Here is a 25559-nt window from a genome sequence, read left to right as displayed (position 1 = left end):
CATGCTATTGGTTCCCCTCTTGTCCCTGAACTTGCTGCCTGGAACCCCACTCAGACTCTGGACTCCATTCTGGGTGCTCAGTGTGACTCTGGGTGAACCACTCAGGAGTTATTTCGGTCAATTCACTAGTGAATTCAGCAGTGAATCTCCTGTGAAACCAGTGGTTTGACAAAATCAACTGGCTGGTCTAGGAGTGATGTAGACTCGTTGGCAGTAAGGACATGTCACAGGAGTCTACTGGCTCACTTTTCAAGCCTGTACCACAAGGACAAGCATTTTATTTTATTTTTGTTTACAAGTAATATTTTATTTTTTAATTTTTTAAATTTTTATTTTTACTTTATTTCACCTTTACAATACTGTATTGGTTCTGGCATACATCGACATGAATCCGCCATGGGTGTACATGGGCCCCCAAACATGAGCCCCCCTCCCACCTCCCACCCCACATCACCCCTCCGGATCATTCCCGTGCACCAGCCCCAAGCATCCTGCATCCTGCATGGAACCTAGACTGGCTATTCGTTTCTTACATGATAGTATACATGTTTCAGTGCCATTCTCCCAAATCATCCCACCCTCTCCCTCAGAGTCCAAAAGTCCACTCTACATATCTGTGTCTTTTTTGCTGTCTTGCATACAGGGTCATCATTACATCTTTCTAAATTTCATATATATGTGTCAGTATACTGTATTGGTGTTTTTCTGTCTGGCTTACTTCACTGTGTATAATTGGCTCCAGTTTCATCCACCTCATTAGAACTGATTCAAATGTATTCTTTTTAATGGCTGAGTAATACTCCATTGTGTATATGTACCACAGCTTTCTTATCCATTCATCTGCTGGTGGACATCTAGGTTGCTTGCATGTCCTGGCTATTATAAACAGTGCTGCGATGAACATTGGGGTACTTGTGTCTCTTTCTATTCTGGTCTTCTTGGTGTGTATGCCCAGCAGTGGGATTGCTGGGTCATAAGGCAGTTCTATTTGCAATTTTTTAAGGAATCGGCACACTGTTCTCCATAGTGGCTGTACTAGTTTGCATTCCCACCAGCAGTGTAAGAGGGTTCCCTTTTCTCCACACCCTCTTCCAGCATTTATTGCTTGCAGACTTTTGGATCGCAGCCATTCTGACTGGTGTGAAGTGGTACTCCATTGCGGTCTTGATTTGCATTTCTCTAATAATGAGTGATGTTGAGCATCTTATCATGTGTTTGTTAGCCATCCGTATGTCTTCTTTGGAGAAATGTCTATTTAGTTCTTTGGCCCATTTTTTGATTGGGTCGTTTATTTTTCTGGAATTGAGCTGCAGGAGTTGCTTGTATATTTTTGAGATTAGTTGTTTGTCAGTTGCTTCATTTGCTATTATTTTCTCCCATTCTGAAGGCTGTCTTTTCACCTTGCTTATAGTTTCCTTTGTTGTGCAGAAGCTTTTAATTTTAATTAGATCCCATTTGTTTATTTTTGCTTTTATTTCCAGTATTCTGGGAGGTGGATCATAGAGGATCCTGCTGTGATTTATGTCGGAGAGTGTTTTGCCTATGCTCTCCTCTAGGAGTTTTATAGTTTCTGGTCTTACATTTAGATCTTTAATCCATTTTGAGTTTATTTTTGTGTGTGGTGTTAGAAAGTGATCTAGTTTTATTCTTTTACAAGTGGTTGACCAGTTTTCCCAGCACCACTTGTTAAAGAGATTGTCTTTACTCCATTGTATATTCTTGCCTCCTTTGTCAAAGATAAGGTGTCCATAGGTGCGTGGATTTATCTCTGGGCTTTCTATTTTGTTCCATTGATCTATATTTCTGTCTTTGTGCCAGTACCATACTGTCTTGATGACTGTGGCTTTGTAGTAGAGCCTGAAGTCAGGCAAGTTGATTCCTCCAGTTCCATTCTTCTTTCTCAAGATTGCTTTGGCTATTCGAGGTTTTTTGTATTTCCATACAAATCTTGAAATTATTTGTTCTAGTTCTGTGAAAAATACCGCTGGTAGCTTGATAGGGATTGCATTGAACTTGTAGATTGCTTTGGGTAGTATATTCATTTTCACTGTATTGATTCTTCCAATCCATGACCATGGTATATTTCTCCATCTATTAGGGTCCTCTTTGATTTCTTTCATCAGTGTTTTATAGTTTTCTATATATAGGTCTTTAGTTTCTTTAGGTAGATATATTCCTAAGTATTTTATTCTTTTCGTTGCAATGGTGAATGGAATTGTTTCCTTAATTTCTTTTTCTACTTTCTCATTATTAGTGTATAGGAATGCAAGGGATTTCTGTGTGTTGATTTTGTATCCTGCAACTTTACTATATTCATTGATTAGCTCTAGTAATTTTCTGGTGGAGTCTTTAGGGTTTTCTATGTAGAGGATCATGTCATCTGCAAACAGTGAGAGTTTTACTTCTTCTTTTCCAGTTTGGATTCCTTTTATTTCTTTTTCTGCTCTGATTGCTGTGGCCAAAACTTCCAGAACTATGTTGAATAGTAGCGGTGAAAGTGGGCACCCTTGTCTTGTTCCTGACTTCAGGGGAAATGCTTTCAATTTTTCACCATTGAGGATAATGTTTGCTGTGGGTTTGTCATATATAGCTTTTATTACTTTGAGATATGTTCCTTCTATTCCTGCTTTCTGGAGAGTTTTTATCATAAATGGATGTTGAATTTTGTCAAAGGCTTTCTCTGCATCTATTGAGATAATCGTATGGCTTTTATTTTTCAATTTGTTAATGTGGTGAATTACATTGATTGATTTGCAGATATTGAAGAATCCTTGCATCCCTGGGATAAAGCCCACTTGGTCATGGTGTATGATCTTTTTAATGTGTTGTTGGATTCTGATTGCTAGAATTTTGTTGAGGATTTTTGCATCTATGTTCATCAGTGATATTGGCCTGTAGTTTTCTTTTTTTGTAGCATCTTTGTCAGGTTTTGGTATTAGGGTGATGGTGGCCTCGTAGAATGAGTTTGGAAGTTTACCTTCCTCTGCAATTTTCTGGAAGAGTTTGAATAGGATAGGTGTTAGCTCTCCTCAGAATTTTTGGTAGAATTCAGCTGTGAAGCCATCTGGACCTGGGCTTTTGTTTGCTGGAAGATTTCTGATTACAGTTTCAATTTCCGTGCTTGTGATGGGTCTGTTAAGATTTTCTATTTCTTCCTGGCTCAGTTTTGGAAAGTTGGACTTTTCTAAGAATTTTTCCATTTCTTCCACGTTGTCCATTTTATTGGCATATAATTGCTGATAGTAGTCTCTTATGATCCTTTGTGTTTCTGTGTTGTCTGTTGTGATCTCTCCATTTTCATTTCTAATTTTATTGATTTGATTTTTCTCCCTTTGTTTCTTGATGAGTCTGGCTAATGGTTTGTCAATTTTATTTATCCTTTCAAAGAACCAGCTTTTGGCTTTGTTGATTTTTGCTATGGGCTCTTTTGTTTCTTTTGCATTTATTTCTGCCCTAATTTTTAAGATTTCTTTCCTACTAACTCTGAGGTTCTCCACTTCTTCCTTTTCTAGTTGCTTTAGGTGTAGAGTTAGGTGATTTATTTGATTTTTTTTCTTGTTTCTTGAGGTATGCCTGTATTGCTATGAACTTTCCCCTTAGCACTGCTTTTATAGTGTCCCACAGGTTTTGGGTTGTTGTGTTTTCATTTTCATTTGTTTCTATGCATATTTTGATTTCTTTTTTGATTTCTTCTGTGATTTGTTGGTTATTCAGAAGCGTGTTGTTCAGCCTCCATATGTTGGAGTTTTTACTAGTTTGTCTCCTGTAATTGAGATCTAATCTTAATGCATTATGGTCAGAAAAGATGCTTGGAATGATTTCGATTTTTCTGAATTTATCAAGGTTAGATTTATGGCCCAGGATGTGATCTATCCTGGAGAAGGTTCCGTGAGCACTTGAGAAAAAGGTGAAATTCATTGTTTTGGGGTGAAATGTCCTATAGATATCAATTAGGTCTAACTGGTCTATTGTATCATTGAAAGTTTGCGTTTCTTTGTTAATTTTCTGTTTAGTTGATCTGTCCATAGGTGTGAGTGGGGTATTAAAGTCTCCCACTATTATTGTGTCATTGTTAATTTCCCCTTTCATACTTGTTAGCATTTGTCTTACATATTGCGGTGCTCCTATGTTGGGTGCATATATATTTATAATTGTTATATCTTCTTCTTGGATTGATCCTTTGATCATAATGTAGTGGCCTTCTTTGTCTCTTTTCACAGCTTTTGTTTTAAAGTCTATTTAATCGGATATGAGTATTGCCACTCCTGCTTTCTTTTGGTCTCTATTTGCGTGGAATATCTTTTTCCAGCCCTTCACTTTCAGTCTGTATGTGTCCCTTGTTTTGAGGTGGATTTCTTGTAGCAGCATATATAGGTGTCTTGTTTTTGTATCCATTCAGCCAGTCTTTGCCTTTTGGTTGGGGCATTCAACCCATTTACGTTTAAGGTAATTATTGATAAGTATGATCCTGTTGCCATTTACTTTATTGTTTTGGGTTCGGGTTTATACACCCTTTTTGTGTTTACTGTCTGGAGAATATCCTTTAGCATTTGTTGGAGAGCTGGTTTGGTGGTGCTAAATTCTCTCAGCTTTTGCTTGAAGGACAAGCATTTTAAAAGCCTTCTCAGCCTTTCAGAAAAGAGTGCTTCACATATATAAGCTATTACTACTTTTTTCACCCAAAATTTTATATACATAATTATAAGCTATTACTACTTTTTTTCACCAAAACTTTTGTATATATAATTATAAGCTATTATAAGCTCATATATAAATGTATGCTATTACTACTTTTTCCACCAAAATTATATATATGTATAATATATGTAAATATATAATTTCATGCATGTTAAGAATACTTTTCTTCTTAATTTTAAAACCTAATGGAAGTAAAAATAAAAGCTTTTGCTAATGGTCTCCTACTATTTGTATGGAAAATTTCCATTGAAGAGATCAATATTCTTACTTATCAGACGTTTACCCAGCCTGTGTTTGACATGTCTGTCACCCATTAAGGGGAAAGAATGTCTGAAGATACTGGATTTTAAAGAAGAAAAATTACAGAAACTTCAAGTTGAAGTTATTATGTTTCAAGACTGCCAAGCCCAACATTACTTCTGCTTTAGTAGCATTTGAACTGTTATTAACCTGTGTTTCTGAGTGTGCATTCGTCAGTGAATAATTAGGGAGAAATTCAGTAGTAAGTCAGTGATAGAAAGGACATTTGACTTCCAAATTTACAAAAGCCTACTTTAAGGTTTAAAATATTATGCAGGCTGTGTGTGTGCTTAGTTAGTGAAAATGGGTATTTTGTTTCTGTCTGGGAAGGAGAATAATCTGAGTCATGAAGGGAAATGTCCTGGATTAGCGACATTTTTACAATGCAGTAATAGTCTGACTATATCATACACACACAAAGATGTTAAAGGGACTAAAGGTTGGCATGAAATTACATACTATTTTGAAGAGGGAGGCAATAAGAGAAAATTCAGCATAGAAAGTTAGCAGTTACAAAAATAGGAATGTTCTCTGTCCAGAATTTGGAGTTTGGGGCTGGCATACTTAGATTGTAAAAGAAAACTCAGCAGAATAAATTAAATGTTTTCTTTAGCATCAGAAAGCCAACCCTCAAAGTCGATGTGGGAAATGCTTGTGTTAAATTGACATCCAGGCATCCCTTTGACCTCTGATTCCATCCACAGCGGATTCCTGGGCCCACACTTCCTTGTCCTCTACATCTTCCTGGATTTTGCTCCCCAGGCCTGGTTTTTTATTTATAGGACAAGACCCCCTAACTCTTGGTAGCCTAGTTCAAAACCAAGAAGAAGGGCAGAGGCTGGAGCGTGTGGAGTAGAGGGAGTGGGAAGGCAGAGAAGGTTCTGGAAAGAGAGGACAATAGACATCTAGCCCTTCCCCCATCCTGCCCTTCATGACACAGACACCACCCCAGGCCCCCCAAATTCAGTTATAGACCCTTTCAAATGGATACACGCTTTCAAACTACTCAGCATCCCTGGTTTGCTAAAATAATATCTCGGCAGCCTTCTAGCAATTAGACAAGTGATTTCTGTGTTTTGCTTGGTTTTTTGGTGTGTCAGTCTAATAAATGAATTCTTTAAATTTTTCTCTTCTTACAATACCAACAGAGTTAGAGTCAAGGAGTATGATGGTTATGCTCAGAGAGCTGCAAGGCTGTCATGTGAAAGAGGAACTAAATGTGGTCTTGAGGATCAATGAGTGGAAATCACATTAAGTACTGAAGAAACATTTATTGAGGGAACGGATCTGAGGCAAAGTCAGGAAGACTGGGGAGCCTCGCCAGGCACTAAAGATGGGCTGAGCTCCCTGCCTGGACTCTGTGTGTTTCCTCTTCCTGTTGTTTTTTGAACAAAGCTGAGCAATCCCTTCGTGGAACTCTCAAATTAAAAGTAGACCGTGGTGGATTCATGTCAATGTATGGCAAAACCAATACAGAATTGTAAAGTAAAATAAAAAATAAATTAAAAAAAAAAAAAGAAAAAAAAAGTAGACCTTGATGATCACAGTAATCTTTCTCATCATCTCTTAAAAAGTGAGATGCAAGGATTTGTCTTTCACCATAACACAGTAGAAAGTTCTGGCTCCTCTACTAAATAGATTTGAGATATTCAGTTCCTTTAGTGTTTTGGGCTTCAATTTTCTCATCTATAAAATATGATATTGGTTCCTTATCCCTTAGATCTCTTTCCATGGTAAACTTCTGGTAGTTCCATTCATATGTGTGTTAGCTGCTCAGCTGTGTCCGGCTCTTTGCAACCCCATGGACTGTAGCCCACTGGGCTGCTCTGTCGGTGGAATTCTCCAAGCAAGGATACTGGAGTGGGTGGCCATTCCTTTCTCCAGGGGATCTTCCCCACCCAGGGATCAAACCCAGGTCTCCTACATTGCAGGCAGATTCTTTACCGTCTGAGCCATCAAGGAAGCCAGTCTGATTCATGGTATTCACCTTAACATCAGCTAGGTAGTAAAACCAGTGTGTTCCTGATTCCTGTGTTCAGAGACAGACACTGCAGTCAGCCATGCCCTGTGATTCAGCCCCTTTTTACCAAGTATAGACTCGGTCTTACATGGAGCACCGTATTTCTTTATTCTAAAACTGTTGCTAAAACAGTTTCTCAAATCACTGATTCAGATTAAACTTCTAACATGTAAGGCAGAATATGAAAAGAAATTAAGCTGCCAAATTTATCTCCATCTTCTCAAATTTATATCATCATTTACAAAGTTGATTCTCTTCCTGGATTCTTTTTTTTTTTTTAAATATCTGACCTGTGGCTAGTGCAAGGTAAGTGACTTTTCAAAATAAGATGTAGAAAATACTTTCTTTTCAACACTAGTTCCACCTGTATTATATAATAAAAGGGTCTTATGATCAATGAGATTGGTATATGGTGGGTTAAACCAAGTTAAATCAACATTTCATGCTCATGGGACTTCTCAGAGCATTTATACTGACACAAATTATGGATATTCACAAAAGGAACATTGTGACGTGCAGCATTCCCAAATGATTTGGGGGGGAAACATTTGTTTTTCATGAAGCATTTCATAAGACTGGTGCTCTGAGGGACACATTTGGGACCAGTTTGCTATGATTCCTGCTTTCTACATTAAAAAAAAAAAAAAAACAACAAACAACAGATTGCAAAATGATGAGAACGCTAATGATATGATCTAGGTAATTTGCTATTATAAGAGGAAAAAGCAATCAGAATTAATGAAATATCTGAAATATGAGGTATTTTTAAACTTTGATTTTCCTGTTCATTGTGGATTTTTTTTGGTCCAGTCTTTATTTATTTATTTATTTTGGTTCAATTTGTGTAATACGGGCTATTAGCTACCCAACCAGGGATTGAACCTCTGCCCCTGCAATGGAAGTAGGGATTCTTAACTACTGGACTTCTAAGGAAGTCCCTGAAATATGGGGTATTTTTAAAGTAATATAACAGCTTCAAGAACTGCCATGTTTTGAATGTTTTCCCTAAAAAGATTCTCAAAGGATCTGTTTTATTGTATATTTGTAAGTGAACACTTATTTGCCCCAAAATCAAGAACTAAAATGCTGGAAAACTGCCTTATTCCTATTTCTCCCTGTAACTATATGCTGTCAATTCTCTTAATAAACTTTTATTCATAGATAGAGCTGTGAATTTTAGCCCTTTACATTAAGAGCATTCAAAGAAATTAGGCTGTTAACGGAATAAAAATTTAAATCATTTTACGTATTCTGGTTTTCAGTAAAAAAAAAAAAATCTTTTCTTTTGAAACAATTAGAGAAAGAAAGGTGGAGGATAGGCTTCTTTCTTCTTTGCTTACCTGTCTTGTTTTTACAGCTGAGTCTTTAGTATTATCAAGGGGAACATTTTATACCAGTCTCTAGCTTGTGCTGTGCTTAAGAGGAGCTTGTGTTTGGAAATGCTCCCTTTATGCAATGTTTTATTTTACCTAGCTTGACCATATTCTCTTTTCCTTTCTGTTAAGCTTCCCATAAAGATATCTGGGGGCTGGGGAGTAGTTGAGATGGTAGGATGAGGGCCATATGATCTCCTGCTTGGGTTAAATCCACGCTCCAACCACAGAGCCATTTCTGTGAGCTGACCCTTTATGTGGTCATATGGTTAAACTTAGCAAGACGGTGCTTCTGCTCTTCGGCTACCCGTAAAGTTTATGGCCACTGCTTGCCTTTCTTCTAAACACACAAATACTCCTCAAGGTCCGTATAAATCATCAGCCCACCTAGGTCATTAAAATCCTCTCCTGTCTCTGTGAACTTGTTCATAACTCAGAGATAGTTAAAAGCTTGCTTTACACCAATTAATTATTCAGTCTGTAAAGCAAATCAGTGATAAGAAAAAAATTGTGTAAACTAATGTTTAGGCCAATAACCAATGATTCTCTTCATATTTTGGTCTGTAGCCAGTTTGTATGTTTTAACACAGACAGAAACCCTCAGTGACATTTGAAGTATTTTATGTCCACAATAGACTTCTCTTATAAAAATTATTCCCTGTATCACAAATTGACTCGTGGTTACAGAATATATCCTACGTTTGTTAGTGTGAATACTAGTAACCCAGTCATCTGCAGTTAAAACGTCTGATTTTTGACTTGATAGAATTTTTAATAATGAAAAATTTGAAAAAGAGCCAACACCCTAAACACAAAAACTTCGGATGCTAAGAATGACTTACAGCAAACAGAATGTTGCTTTCAATTAACATGAGGGGTTAAGGAAACTCTGTCTCGACATGATCAATTTTTCTGCTGTGCATTTCATCCTCGCAAAATAAATGCATTGGGCCCGTATCTAAAAGTTTCATGTTTCTTGGCTGTGGTTAGGTCAAGAGTTTGTACTCTTAAGTAAACCTTAAGGGTCTACTGAATAGAATAGCACCATTTTTACTTGGGTCAGTGCCAACTGCCCATTCTAAAACTCAGCTCAACCTTTCTTTTACCACCAGTATATCTAAAAGGAAGAAACACCTATCTTTCACTGAAACCATTTTTTATTCAGCATCTTTTGGTTTCCACTTTTTTTTTAGAAAAAAATGGGCAATTGTTATAGAGTCGGGGTCTTCCCCACTCCAGAATAATCTCACCTACCTGATGCTGAAAATGTTCTACTGTGATTACTGCAAAGAAAGAGAAAAAAAAGCCTTTAAAAAAATGAATATTTGCCAACTTTAGTTCCTGCAGCTCTGATTAGCAAACTACCTGGATCCCCACTGAATAATTACAAATGAATCAGGAGGATTTTTTTTTAACTCTTAAAATTAACACATTAGGTCCTATTGTCTAGAACAGAATTATGGCTTTATTTCTTCTTCCAAAGAATTAAAAAGGAAACTTGCCGATTATGACCTTGCTAAACCTTAAGGCAGAGTTGCTGCTTTTCTAGAACTGGAAGTTGCCCCCTGGTGTGTCTTCACCATACCAATTAAGGGGGCTTTTTGAGCAAATTCAGCACAGCAGGCCGACCGCACTAATCCAATTGCAGATCATTAAATCAGTTGGGTACATCAATGGAAACACTTAATGGATTTAGTGATTTCTTTAAAAAAAAAAAAGTATTGTAATATATATAAATTAGCTTCTTTAACTCCATTATTGACTATGGCTTTAATTGGGATGGCAGAGAATGTGGGAGTTAGGTGGCATCACTGACTCAGTGGACACGAATTTGAGCAAATGCCAGGAGACAGCAAACAACAGAGGAGCCTGGCATGCTGCAGTCCACGGGGTCTCAAAGAATTGGACACAACTTAGAGACTAAATAATGACAACAACAGTAGGGGCAAGGCCTATTGTCATTCCAAATAGTATATTTCAGAGTTATGTCATCTTCTGAGAGCTAGTCATCTTCTGACTGATAGATTCCCCCAGGGAGATATTAATAGCAGTAGCCAAGCTTCTGCCCTACCTAGACTACAGCCCGTCTTGAACTGCGTACTATATATGATTTGGAAAACAAAGCTGTGCTCCACTTGGTTTTCTGTGCATTTTTCTCTTTGCTCCCCCTGCATTCCAGCCTCATTTGGAAGGGGACATCAGCATGCATTATTTCACTGAGTCCTCCCTCTCATCGTTGCAGGTTAATTATTTTGTCCATTTTTGCAGGTGAGGAACTGAGGCTTATAGATGTCAGTAAGTGACACTCAGCTAGTCAGTGACAAGAGTGTGAGAACTTGGGTCACAGTCACCCCAGTTTGGCTAATCTGATGGATGGTCAGGCAGGTAGCACCTCCTGCCCCATGGTTCCCTTTGAGACTTTGTGGGAGGTCAAAGATGGGGTACGTCTTAATAGATTAAAGGTGCATGAGTGAGTCCTGAAGCTCAGAGCCCACACCAGAACCCAGTTTTTTGTTGTTGTTGTTGTTGTTTGCATTTCCTTTTAAAATATTTATTTATTGTTTGCTGTGCTGGGTCTTCGTTGCCGCGCATGGGCTTTCTCTAGCTTCGGTGGTCAGAGTCTACTCTGTAGCTGCAGTGCGCGGGCTCCCCATTGCAGCGGCTTCTCTTGTTGGAGTGCAAGGCTCAGCAGTTGTGGCACATGGGCTTAGCCGCCCGGCAGCAATGTAGAATCTTCCTGAACCAGGGATCGAACCTGTGTCCCCTGCATTGGCAGGTGGATTCTTCACCGCTGGACCACCAGAGAAGTCCCTGAACCCCGCTTTTTAACACCCCAGTTCTCTCCCCACTTTATCCCCATGAGAAGGCTGAGAGAAGAGGAGCAGAGAGAAGAGAACAGGCTTTATTTAAAACAAACAAACAAAACCCCAAACTTTAGGATTTAAAGTAAATAAGAAGGAAGTAAATGTGTCCAAGACGCCCCCTTTTGTCACTTTTTGATGACTTGACTAGCTATATAAACCCATCTTGAGACAATCCATGAAAGTTAATTCCCTTTTTTTTTTAACCCTGAGAACAGTGGAAAGTTGGCAAGAAGTAAAAATTTTCTATGAAATAGGGAGGCGAACAAGTTGTAAATGATGTTAATATCTTCCAGATGGCACCATTTTACTTGGGAACCGAATTTATTGTAATTAAAGGCATGTGAATTTTTCTATAAATACTGAACTTTGCAAGTTTGACACTGGACGACTCCATTACCTCGGAGTTGTTTTAAGGGAGGCGTCCTTGATCTTCCATTTGAAATGCATCTTTGGATTTCATAATCCAAGTTTAACCATAGAGATATTTTCCCATGTGAAGCATTTTTTTAATCTTCTATGCCAATAAATCTTAATTATAAAGTGAGATCCCACAGCAATGAGAAATTCAAACTCCAAACATTTCTGTTAAAATTATATATATTTTGACCATTCTTTTACACCATTTCTTGAGTTCTTTTATATATTTATTTTTGGATTAAGCTATTATCACTCTTCTGTCTCTAGACATATGTGTTGGACAATTTTGCAGTGTCTGTTTTTGCTTTAATCAGAAGCACATGGCTCAGTCCAGAAACCTGCTTTCCTTTCTGCGATTGAGGACCGTGGGCTCAGGGCTCCCAAACCAACAGCCAGTGTGGCCTGAGAACCAGGAGGTGGAACCTCTGCCCTATTGTCCCCTTTGAGACTTTAGCTTCCAGCCTTGCTGCAGTTCCCCACCCCTGCCCTTTGTCTTACCCTGGATCTTACTAGCCTTTGCCCTTTTAGGGGGTGTACATGGACCATCCCCACTGCTTGAATTTGTGCTGCAGCTTCCAAGCTTCATGTGTCCATCCAGAGCTGGGTCTGGGTAGTAGGCAGAATTCTCAAGCCTGGTTACACACAGCTTCTTCTAGTTACTCAATCATCTGTTAATCTAGGTGCTGCTGTACAGGGATTCTGCAGATTTAATTATGTTGCCAAATCAGATGACCTTGAGAAAGGGAGGTTGTCCTGGGTGAGCCTGGCCTAATCAGGTGAATGCTCACTAAGGACCCATCTTTTCTTGAGGGGTTTTGAAGCATAGGAAGAATCCAGTGTGAGGGAACGTCTCAGTTGCTGGCTTTGAAGCTGGAGAGAGTGGTGTGGCAAGGAAGGCGGGTGGCCCCTGGGATCTGAGAGTAGCCCCCAGCTGGCAGCGAGCAAGGAGATGGGGACTGTAGTTCCCTAACTGCAGGAAACTGCCACAGCAATATGAACTGTAATGAAGACACAGAAGTCAGATGAGAAGATAGCCCTGTGGACTCTTGACTTCTGTCTTATGATGCGCTGAGTCGAAACCCTAGCCAGGCCAGTATGTGCCTGCATGCTAAGTAGCTTCAGTCATCTCTGACTCTTTGTGACCTCATGGACCATAGCCTGCCAGGCTCCTCTGTCCATGGGATTCTCCAGGCAAGAATAGTGGAGTGAGTTCCCGTGCCCTCCTCTCGGGGACCTTCCCAACCCAGGGATGGAACCCTTGTCTCCGGCATCTCCTGCATTGACAGGCAGGTTCTTTACCACTAGCACCAAACCACCTGGGAAGGCTTTGACCTGAGCTAATAAATGTGTGCTGTTTTAAGCCCCTATGTCTGGAGTGACTCATTACACAGCAGCAGGAAAGAGTCTGCTATCTGCGGAATGTTTATTATCACAATTTCTCTCTTTTTCTAGTTGGTCTTAACAAGCCATGACCCACTCCCTTTGATTCAGTTCAGTTCAGTCACTCAGTTGTGTCCGACTCTTTGGGACCCCATGAACTGCAGCACGCCAGGCCTCCCTGTCCATCACCAGCTCTTGGAGTCCACCCAAACTCATGTCCATTGAGTCGATGATGCCACCCAACCATCTCATCCTCTGTCGTCCCCTTTTCCTCCTGCCCTCAATCTTTCCCAACATCAGGGTCTTTTCCAGTGAGTCAGCTCTTCGCATCAGGTGGCCCAAGTATTGGAGTCTCAGCTTCAACATCAGTCCTTCCAATGAACACTCAGGACTGATCTCCTTTAGGATGGACTGGTTGGATCTCCTTGCAGTCCAAGGGACTCTCAAGAGTCTTCTCCATCTAACTCCCTTTGATTAGCGCTTTGTATTACTGCAGTGAAAACCATTTAATATTTCTTTTTACTCCAGTAAAAGTTTTTCCTTAAAGATTTTCCTTCTTCACTTTTGTAATAACCTCATTTCCTGGGACTGTTCACTTTTATACATTATTATACCATTACCTAACCTATTAATCATCTATTTTCTATGGATGCAATAAAATCACTGATATTCATTATTACGGCCCTGAGGCATTACAAAAGCTTAAAAATGAAAATGTTAACATGTGAGGTCAAGCTTTGTGAGTTTCACTGTACTCTGATTATTTGAGAAAGGGCTCTCTGACTGTGATGCTTATGGAAATTCTTATTGAGCTTTAATGAAAGGAGCCGTACAGGAAAGGCGTCAGGTGGGCTTTGTGGCATTGGAACTTCCTGGAGGAGAAGGATCTGGAGACCCACGGACAAGTAATGAGAGTCACACTGTGTGGGCCTTTGAGGAGGACAGTGACATTGAACAAAAGACAGTGTTTGTAGCAATTTTTTGATTCAAGAGGAGTGAGCTGTTTGATGTCCCATTTATCATCAGTGGAGTAGGTTACTAGAGAGAGATGGTTTGGCCGAAGTACATGCAGCAGCCACCGAGCAAAGGTGCCTGGTCTTTTAGCTCCTGGCTCTTCATGGCTCTGTGGCATAGACCAGGCCAGCCAGCGGTCACACCTGCACCCTGGCACTTGTGCTTACCTCAAAGTTCAGCAGACAGTAGACCCTTAGTCTCCTCCTAGCTGGAACCTGCGTTTGGGTGATAAGATCAGTGAAGGAACTTAATGGTGGGGCAGCAGAAATGCCACTCAAATCCTAACCTGCTACTCCAAAGTCTCACAGGCAGCCACGTCCACCTGAAAAAAAATGTGGACAACGTTAACAGTCTAGAAGGTCATGCAGATCCACACAAACACACGGCAGTGCGAAAGCATTACTTCCAGCATTTCAGAAAGTGTGAAATCCAGTCTGGCTCATTGTAACTTTCTAGCACTGCCCCCCCCACCACCGCTGCCCCCACCAAAATACAGGGAATTTCATTGATCCTGTTGTTTTAAAAACAAAAGCCTTTGATTTATTTCCAAATAAAGCATCATTGAAGATACTGTTTTCTGACCAATAAACAGAGTTGTTAGCTGCATCACAGGGTGTTGATTTGAGACTTTATGCATAGATATTAATGCTTTTCAAAATAACTTTATCTGGTGACAAAGGAACACTTGTTCATTATAAAAATTTTGAAAGATACAGAAATAATAATAATAATAGAGAAGTAATCTCACCACCCAGACATAAACACTTGTTAACACCTTGAGTACTTCCTTCCTGTTCTTCTAATTCATGCAAATAAAAATAGAGGATATCTTGTGTATAGTGTTTTATGTTCTGATTTTCCACTTATTTATCATAAGCATTTTTCCTTTGTTATAAGAAACTTTTGTTGAACATTCTTTTTAATAGCTGCATAGTATTCCTCTATATGAATGTATGTAAGTTCCTTCTTACTTCCTTTCTATCTGCCTTATTTCCATTTTCCCCATTATTATAAAGCTTCAGGCAATACTTTTGCATACATATTTGACATTATTCCAGTTTATTTCTTTTGAATAGATTTCTAAGAATCCTTTACAACAGAAGAGACTGTGAGCCTTATAAGGCTTTTCTTATATTTCCCTTGATTAGAACATTGCAAGGAAGCCATAACAGTTAGGAGGTGGATCATGTAAAATCGCTCAGAAACACAGACGAAAACTAATTGGCCCCTCCTAGCTCCATCACTGTATATTTTTATATCCCCGTCCTCTTTCTAATACTCTCCGAAAAAAATCTGTTCTCTTCTGGGGAATAGGGAAGGTAATTCTTGGGCAGCAGCACAGTAATCGTTTACAGCTTGCTCAGTTGGGATGGCTATTAATGCCTCGTGTAAAATAGACCAAAGATCCAAAGAAACACATTTTTGCAGGTGAAAATTATGTTAGCCAACATCATTTCTCACTCTGGTTTATGATGTCAGGTATCGGATTTCTCCATTATTAACGTAGGTATGCACGCGGGAGAAGATCCTTTTGGAAGGAGATTAAAAAGACACCATTGCCTAAAATCCCCCTTCTCAGCAACTCGAGAATGTCCAGAAGCTGTGAGGGGGGTTGGTACAGTAGCTCCCCATACAGACAACACCCTACAGAGGATTAATTGTTTTTTTTTTAACCACTAACGGGCCCCACCATAGAGTCAAGGGTCATTTGCACTCAGAGGAGAAAACCCGACTTAAGTAAAGTGTGCTATTTGTCTATTCAGCACTGCATACCTAGAAAGCCTCCCAAACCACTCTTTAGTGACTGAAGACATTTCTCATTTTCCCATCACTTTTCCCCTTCCTTGGCCATTTTCCTAAAACCATAATTTAAACTTTCCAGAAGAAAATAATAATAATAATCTCTGAGTAATCCTTTCAAGAGTTCTTAGAAGGAAATCTTTATTCTTTTATCACTCTTATGGGAAACCTAACTCGTGATTACTATTAGGATTCAAAATGTGTTTACCACCCACATATACCCAGGTAGGGTGAGGGTTAGAGATATGTCAACAAGATGCCTGGGACTTAAGAAGCCTGGGCTTAAAGCCAGGAACACTCATGAGAAGAGCCCCCATCCCACCACTGCCCTGGCCAAGCCTTCACAGCTGAAAAAGGAAACCTTGGGGAAATGTCTTTAATTGTAAGAAGGTTAAGCAGAGAGAGCTTCGCTTTGTTCTCAGTAAAGGTTGGCTGCTTTACCATTATTCGTGCTGGAAGTGAAAACTTTAAGGTAGACGGTTTAAGAAGAGAGATGGGGGAATTCCCTGACAATCCAGTGGTTAGGACTCTTCGAGGCCAGTGCAGGGGGTCTGGGTTCGATCCATGGTCAGAGAACTAAGATCCCACAAACCATGCAGCACAGCCCAAATTTTTTTTTAAGAGATGGCCAAATCCATAAGATGCTGGCATTCCTATGATGTAACGTGGGGCGGTGATGTCTGAGGAAGGGCTTTCCTACACAGGTGGGTGGTACACTGTGGACCCAGATGCAGCCTCCTTGTCACCTGGAACATTCTTTTTCTGGAGCAGGACTCCAAAGAAACAGATGAGCTAACTTTGTGACCCCTCATCCATGTGCTACGTCACTTCAGTCGTGTCCAACTCTTTGTGACCCTCTGGGCTGTAGCCAGCCAGGCGCCTCTGTCCATGGGGATTCTCCAGACAAGAATACTGGAGTGGGTTGCCATGGCCTCCTCCAAGACATCTTCCCAACCCAGGGATCGAACCTGAGTCTCTTATGTCTCCTGCATTGGCAGGCAGGTTCTTTACCACTAGTGCCGCTGGGAAAGTCCATGAACCCTCCACTAGCTTCTCTGAATGAGTCCCAAGACACCATCCCCAGCTCTCCTCCCAAGCCCAAGCTTGTGGATCCAGAATGCAAGTCAGACAGGTGCCTCCAGGCTCACCTGTGCAGGTCTCTGGTATCAGGACCGAGGATGCTAGCATCGCAAGGAACACAGTGCTTGCCACGCCAGCAGCAGTAACAGAGCAGTGCAGCCGGCTGGGGGATCGAAATTTGCAAACTCGGGATCCTGGGCCTCAGGCCAATGCAGGCTGGGTGCGTTACTGTGGTGACACATTAAGTCTCTGGGGAGGGATGCTGACACACCAGCTGCATTCCTGGCATCACATTTGCCAGCGAGAAACTTATGGAGTGGAACTGGTCTCAACTTCAGAGGGAGAGGCTGGCTGCTTTTTTAACTTCCTTGGCAGTATCACCCTTTGCAATTTGTACGCGCACACCCTCCTGAATATTTACATGAACCGCTCTCTGTGATACATTTGGGGGCGCCTGTCGGATGGTACCGGGAAGGAAAGTGCTAAAATGATAGCAGCATCCTGGCATATAAATGTAACTATTGTGTCCCTGAAAAATCCCATTGCCTAAAATTGGCACTTAAGATGCAGTGACTTATCGCTTGCTGGGTAGAACGTCTAGTCCCTCTGCCCCTTTTAAAAATAGCTTTTACTGTTGCCAAGAGGAGAGCTTAGAATTTACCACTAGCAGATAATGTGGATTAAAAGACTAGCTTCCTCCTGTTATACATCCCCAGCAGTCTAATAGCTGAGTTCTCTCATACCTGGGAGAGAGGTCTCTTTGCAGAAATGCCCTTTAGTCCTCAGAATGGCTGACCCACCTCTCTGATTTGTGTCTGGAAGGCAAAATGCACTAGGATGTGGCCACTTAGTATTCAGACCATGTCAGGATGCAAGTAAAAAGCCTGTAGAGCAGCGCTGGACGCACGGTCGCCAGGCCAAACACAGCCAGCCTCTCAAATCACAGTTAAATTATAAGCGAGTGTGGGGTAAACTGCACAGACCTGCCTAGTCAATGAAGCTGCAGAGATAAAAGGAATTACTGCATAAATGCCAGCTTGTGAGGCTTTCGGGAGTACAGAGGCGGGGTTCTTTCTAGTGGCCCTCGGTTGACTATAAAAAGCCACTGAGGATTTTGAACAGAACACCGTCTTCATCCTCTTCCTCCTCCTCATCCTCCAGTTCTCCTCTTTTGTCTGAGCATGCAAAACATCTCCCAGTGTATAGAGAAACAAACAGTTCCTCTGTGTGGCTCCATAGTTTTTCAAAGGACAGTGATGCTTACTGGCCAGTGATTGCTCTTGCAATCAGCAGATGCAGCAGGGGAAATGCAGTTAATACAATAATTCACATATGTTAATACTTCATTCCATCACTGTCACCTTTATTTTCTTCTTGATATACACAAGGCTGGCACACAGTCTTAACTGATGAGGTAATGTCATTTTTAATTGAGAGAGCTTTAAGCTATCCACTTGGACTGTGATAGCATCTTTGCAGTTGTTTCATGAGACTTTACATAAACATAAGTCATGTGTCCTGGACAGTTTGAAAAGGATTGCTAAGGATGACATTGGTCGTCATAAAGATTTCCCGCACTTTGATCTGTTTTAAATTGCCAGATGCAGTTTATGTTACTGCCATATTTTAGCCATCCCTGAAATGAATATATCCCAGAACTTTTGAATCAAGTTCAGCAGAGAAATACAGGTTTGAAATGAATGGATTGTAATGTCTTCATGTCAGTTCTAGAAGAAATATGGAATCCAAATGAGATTATCTGGTTATCTGACTCCTAGGTGACTTGGCAAATAAATAATAAAAAGAAAAGGAGGAGCAAGACACTAAGAAATAGATAATGCCAAACAAACAAAAATATTCCTGTTTTCCTAGGAGATGTTACTTTACTGGAGATGGATTTCCATATTTTAGAGATGAAAAAAGTTCATCCAAGCATATGCATTATCTCAGTGCATTCTTTAGGCTAGTATTTTATTACTATTCCCTTTATCAGTTATCTCAGTGTATTATCATTAAGCCTGAATTTTTAAAAATCATATCACTTTGATGATTCCAAGTCTGTCATATTTTCTTTTCAAATGACAGCATTCTTTTAAAGATTCAGGCTGGTAGTAAACACTTACTTCTGAATTTTAAATAAACTTTTTTCCTTGTAGAGATTATGTTCTACAGTTCAAGTTGTAGTTTTAAGGGAAGAAAATCTTTGTTTTGACCACAGTGGATACTGAGAGAGGTTTTTCTCCTGCAAAGCCTGGAGTTTGGTGAAATTGAGTTAAATGGTAAAGAATCTGTTTATTATTCTGTGGCCATATGTTTAGAGGGTTGCTCCCAGAAATCAAAGTATTATTCATAGAGAGCTCCAGCCAAGGAGACATTTTGAATTCATAAAAGAACTTCACAGTTTGAAAAGAATGCGTAGCATTATGTATTGACAACCCCCCCCAACCCCAGACAAAGGAACACAACTTAATAATAGAGAATTGTACTCATGAGATTTTCCTTTTTCTTGTTAATTGGTTACTTTAACTGACATTGTCTGCAAGTATAATGGACACCATTATTCTTAACAGTTCTGTGTTACCAGATGATGTGCACGGACATGATGTAGTCCATTTTAATTATTTCATTTTGCTAGACTTTTTTTTTTCCCCCCTCTCTGTGAAATCCAGCAGTGAATGCAGATAGATAGCACTTATTTTTTTTCTCCTGACAGACCGTGGTGGAGAATGCTGGCTTCTAAATGATTGAAGTTAAAAGGACTTTTCTCCCTAACCTGATGTTTCCTTCCACCTCTGTCTCAGGTATGACTACGTGGAGGTCATCGATGGAGAAAACGAAAATGGACGTGTATTGGGAAAGTTCTGTGGAAAGATCGCCCCTTCTTCTTTCGTGTCTTCAGGGCCATTTCTCTTTATCAAATTTGTCTCTGATTATGAGACTCATGGGGCAGGATTTTCCATACGCTATGAAATTTTCAAGAAAGGTAAGTGACCTGCAGGAGACCAAGTATGACTGAGTGGTCACGAACCTCACTCGATCTTGTGAAAGACAAAGTGAAAAGAAAGACCAGGAGTGATGTTTTTAATCTTTTGGTAAAAAGTCAGATATTCTCATGACAAAAAATGCTGAAAATACTTTGCACAAAGGAAAGTTACCTGCTGTATGAAGGAAGTATGTTTAAAACACTGTTTAAATGTATTTTAGAAATCAGAATTTCATCATTCTAATATACTGACCAATGTTTTTAAAATATATACTCTGTAAAGCTTCTTTAAGGACATTTATTCTTTTTTTTTCTTCTTTAAAAATAAGTTGGATCTACTCTTGAAGTTTTATTTATTTCATTAAAAATGTGTGAGTCCCTCTTACCTGAAAATGATGTATTCGGCTGGCCAAAAATTTCATTCAGGTTTTTCTGTAAGATGTTATGGAAAAAATGCAAATGAACTTTTGGCCAGCTCAGTACATCCTGTTCCCTTTATTTTATTGCAAAATCCAAAATTGGTCGCTCCCGGGAAAATCCAAGCAGTAGTCCACTAGCCTTAGAGTTTCAAAAACTTTTGGAGGAAGAAGCTTTCCATTAACAGAAACATGGTTAGGGCAAGAACTTCTTGGAGGAAACAAAATAATAATAATTCTCCTTCAGAATTAATTATCCACTTGCCCCCTCCAAAATAATCACTTACTAATCTTCTTTCGGGCTTGGAGTATCTCCTCTCGGCTGCCGCCCCTGACCTCAGACTCGGGGTGCCGGGAGAAATATCAATAACCTCAGATATGCAGATGACACCACCCTTATGGCAGAAAGTGAAGAGGAACTAAAAAGCCTCTTGATGAAAGTGAAAGAGGAGAGTGAAAAAGTTGGCTTGAAGCTCAACATACAGAAAACGAAGATCATGGCATCCGGTCCCATCACTTCATGGGAAATAGATGGGGAAACAGTGGAAACAGTGTCAGACTTTATTTTTTTGGGCTCCCAAATCACTGCAGATGGTGACTGCAGCCATGAAATTAAAAGACGCTTACTCCTTGGAAGAAAAGTTATGACCAACCTAGATAGTATATTCAAAAGCAGAGACATTATTTGCTGACTAAGGTCCGTCTAGTCAAGGCTATGGTTTTTCCTGTGGTCATGTATGGATGTGAGAGTTGGACTGTGAAGAAGGCTGAGTGCTGAAGAATTGATGCTTTTGAACTGAGGTGTTGGAGAAGACTCTTGAGAGTCCCTTGGACTGCAAGGAGATGGTCCAATCTGAACGAGATCAGCCCTGGGATTTCTTTGGAAGGAATGATGCTAAAGCTGAAACTCCAGTACTTTGGCCACCTCATGCGAAGAGTTGATTCCTTGGAAAAGACTGATGCTGGGAGGGATTGAGGGCAGGAGGAGAAGGGGACAACAGAAGATGAGATGGCTGGATGGCATCACCAACTCGATGGACGTGAGTCTGAGTGAACTCCGGGAGTTGGTGATGGACAAGGAGGCCTAGCGTGCTGCGATTCATGGGGTCGCAAAAAGTTGGACACGACTGAGCGACTGAACTGAACTGAACTGAATCTTCTTTCAGGGCTTCCCTCGTGGCTCAGTGGTAAGATAATAGAGAGTCTGCCTGCTATGTGGGAGACCTCGGTTCAACCCCTGGGTTGGGAAGATCTCCTGGAGAAGGAAATGGCAACCCACTCCAGTATTCTTGCCTGGAGAATCCCATGGACAGAGGAGCCTGGTGGGCTACAGTCCACAGGGTCACAAGAGTCAGACATGGCTCAGTGACTAAAGCACCACCATCTTCTGTCACAATGGTATATATTGGGACAGGATAGAATCTGAGAATGTATCGTCTCCCAGGTTTGACGAATTAAACTCACATATCAGCCAGTTAATAAAAATTGTATCTCCATCTGGATGTCACTGTTGTCCACAGCAGCCTATAGATTCCTGCTATGAATTCAGTCCCGCCTTCCCTTTTAAGTTGACATTAATGTGTGGGAGACCCTCCAGGGACAGAGGTGACAGATTTAAATGTATTGTCCTGGAATATATGAAAAAGGGCTTTATTTAATAGAAAAAAATCTAGCCACACCAAATTCGAAAGCCTAGGGTCTTGTGGGTCAGTGGCCACCAAGAATAACAAAAAGGACTTGAAGCGTTTCTGGGAGCATTGGCACAACATCTTTAAATTTCAAAGAACTCTGGTACTGTCCCATATAAATATGGGTCGATGGAGAGAACTTTCTTCAGAAATTCATCTGAGCACATGCTTAGAAAGCCTTTAGTATAAATAATAGCAGACGTAGGATCTCAGTGGGCTCACATGACTACGTATGTATTTCCTTGTGTTGAAAGCTGTTTGACCTATGTAAATCCACCTATGCGTAGGTACACACACGCACAAACATACGTGTTTGCTTGCTCACCTGCATGTGACAGCATCAAAGAAAGAAAGTATCAGAAAAGGAGGTAAGAACAGCTTTTCATTGTCAGTGTTTCCCAAAGATCTGAATGTGGTGGGTGGAGAAATAGCAAGATCTTCCCTAAGTTATTAAGAATTCTGCTTCCTTCCAGATGAATTCAGCCCTCAAACTTCTGTTAGTCTCAGATGCACTGGGATTTCTCCTCTGTCCCCACCGCCCAATGCCATCCTTGAGACTTGAAGCCTTATTTTCTTCTACATCCAATATAGCTGCCGGTTCTTTTGGATTTTTGTTCAAAAGTCTCAGAGAGTCACAGCTTCAGAAATTCCGAATCACCAGACTGTACACCTAACCTTATATAATCTTATAAATCAACTATACCTCAGTTAAAAAGAGAGTCTTACAGCTTTCTTTCCACATCCTCTGCCACTGAACAAATAGAACTGTCTAATGGTTATCCCCATGCTCTCTAACCCTACACATAGCCTCTCAGTCATCAAACTGCTATCCCCAGAATGCCTATGACGGGTATTTGTCACCTGTCAGGTGAAGCCTCAGTGTTCTCTGAGGTCTTGACCTCAGCTGCTCCCAACCTTCCTGGCTTCACTTGCACGAACTCACAGCCTATCTTCCTGCCCCAGGTTGGTGGGTGCACTGGGTGAGGCCCAGCAGATCTGCATGTGAATTTTGATGTGGCCACTGTCCATCTGTGTGAATGTTCAGAGCCTTGGATTCCTCATCCGAAAAATGGATAACTGTGTCTTGCACTGGCTCTTTGTGAAGATCGGTTGAAATGAAAACACGTAGCAGAGCGTGTCCCAGAAGTTGTGTGCCATACACACTAACTGTTACAATGAAGCTGGTCCCTCCAAATTGTACAGCACTCTCTCTCTCTTCTGGCTTAAGCCTCTTACCCTCCATGGAAACCTGGCTCCACGTTTATTATTCTTAATTAATGTACTTTTCATTTTCTTACACTTACCCAGCTTGTCCCCTATTATAAAACACAAATAAATATACACTTATAGATACTGTATGTATATATACACAAACACAACTGTATTTCACTAACCAGTATGTTTTTCCTAAATATTTTCAAGTTTTATCATGTATGTCTGTCTCATTTCCCAACTAAATTAGTACCACCTAAAAAAGAAAACATCTTTCTCCCTTGTTGCACATACTATAGTTCTTACAGATACTCCATTGAAAGTCATGAACTAGTAGAATACATTTGCACACACATAGGTTCACAGACATTCTTTCCTTGAAAGCAATTTCATGATAAATATTATAGAACCTCTGTTCTTTGAAAAAATATAGCATTTCTTTCAGGCTGCAGCAATTTCAGATTTCTTCAAAATCCATAAATTAGACTAATCATAATTGGAACCAATGCATTATTCGTTCACCTGTCGGCCTTGAGGATTTCTGGCAGTAGGTTACAGGGCCATTTTTGCATCCCTAAGGCTACATTTCTAGACAACCATTTTTGCCCAGTGGGTGGCAGGGGATAGTGCCCACCTCTCCCCATGCCTCCTGGAGCCCCCAGGACACCCTAGTTCTCTCCTCGGGTACCCACACCCCTCCTCTTCACAGATACTGAAACCTTGGGCCGTCAGCCTAAAATGATCCTCATTCAGCTAAAGAATTTCTTGAGGAAACCTCAGCCTGCTCACCTGCCACCTTTCCTCTGTCCTTCCCCTGTCATCCAGGCTCAGATGCTGGAAGAAGCTGTACCATTTCCTATGGGTCTCAGTCAGGGAAGGGATGGCATTTATTGAGAGCAGGCTTGGTGACTTCATATGTTACTTGATTAAGAGTCTGTACATTTAAGTATAATTCCAAAGGGGATATCTTAGGTATTATCCTTATCCATCCTGATGGTCCTTCACAACGAAATGTGGTATGCCTGTGGCCACACTGGATGCCCTCATCCTTAATGACGGGGAAAGCGTGGTGTCACTGGGTGCCACTGCTGTGTGTGCATCCCTTACCCAGCAGCTCACACCCTCCTGGGCACCCTGGCTACTCACCCTCAGTCCTGTCTGTGGGTTGTGTGTTTACCCCGGGATCCCTCAGCCCTCTCCTGCCATCATCCACTGGGGTAAGTGCTCCCTCAACTGTGGCAAGCTTGTACAATAAAGAATAAGGAACCCATTAAAACACATTTTGATGTCTAATGGAGAAAGTAAGAAATTACAGAAGCAGCTTTGGGTTTGAAAGGCTTTATTTTCCAACCCTAAAGCCCACTTCTCATGTGTGATGCACAGAATCTGAGGATCAGAAAGATTACGAGGTCACCAAGGCTACACAGTAGGTTAGCAAGGCGGTGGAACTAGATCTCTTGGTGCTCCATCCAGCTTGCTTCCACTTCCCTGTGGAATGTCCCCATGCATGCATGCCAAGTTGTGTCCAACTCTTTGCAACCTTATGGACTGTAGCCCACCAGGCTCCTCTGTTCATGGGACTCTCCAGGCAAGAATACTGAAGTGGGTTGCCTTGCCCTCCTCCAGAGGATCTTCCCAGCCCAGGGATCAAACCCACGCCTTTTACATCTCCTGCATTTGCAGGCAGGTTTTTTACCACTGGTGCCCCCTGGGAAGCCCACAATGTCCCCAGCCTTTGTCAAAATACCTGAGAAAACCTGGGCCAGCTTTCAAAGGAATCTGACATGACAAGGATATAGGTGAAAGCATTGGAATTTATTTGATTTTGAAAGAGCGCCCTTAATTCCGTTTTTTTTTTTTCATTAAATCTTAACCACAACTGTATAATCTTTTGAAGAAGGAGAAAATATTGGAAACTGCATTAAACTCTGCTGTTTGCTTTGCCAGCCAAAGCCCTGGGGAGGAGGTTGAAGGTCTTCGGGGTCTCTGTTCCTACATCTTGGAAATAAAATTCTAAAGGGTTCCCAATTAACTATATATAAATGAATGACTTTTGAATTAATGACAAATTGGCATAGTTACTGTTATCTCAGATACCACCAAATAGCTTCAAAACATGTTAGAAATTATATAGCACATTCCACAATCTCTTTACTTGAAGCTGACATGGCAAAAATGCCATTTGGTAATAATTTTTTTAACCAGAATTGAATAGATAAGCATTTGAAGCCATTGTGTTGAAGGGTGAGCCCCATGGTAGAAGGATTTGGGAGGTATTTATTCAACTCAGACCTCTATGGACCAGGTTTATTGT

The 25559-nt window shown here is 40.7% G+C and overlaps 1 protein-coding gene across 5 annotated transcripts in view; it reads left to right on the top strand.

Annotated features, from left to right (window-relative positions):
* NRP1 (neuropilin 1) overlaps positions 1-25559 on the top strand; it is a 152801-nt gene that overhangs the window by 42953 nt on the left and 84289 nt on the right. For all 5 annotated transcript variants that reach the window (XM_040248375.1, XM_040248373.1, XM_040248377.1 and 2 more), the window contains one exon: positions 19748-19929. In XM_040248375.1, coding sequence (XP_040104309.1) covers positions 19748-19929 — 182 coding nt within the window. The remainder of the gene's footprint in view (positions 1-19747; positions 19930-25559) is intronic.

Source organism: Oryx dammah, unplaced genomic scaffold (genome assembly GCF_014754425.2).
Source record: "Oryx dammah isolate SB20612 unplaced genomic scaffold, SCBI_Odam_1.1 HiC_scaffold_10, whole genome shotgun sequence".
Classification (NCBI taxonomy): Eukaryota; Metazoa; Chordata; class Mammalia; order Artiodactyla; family Bovidae; genus Oryx; species Oryx dammah.
The sequence above is the reverse complement of the archived record's forward strand: the minus strand, read 5'-3'. Positions and strand labels throughout refer to the sequence as shown.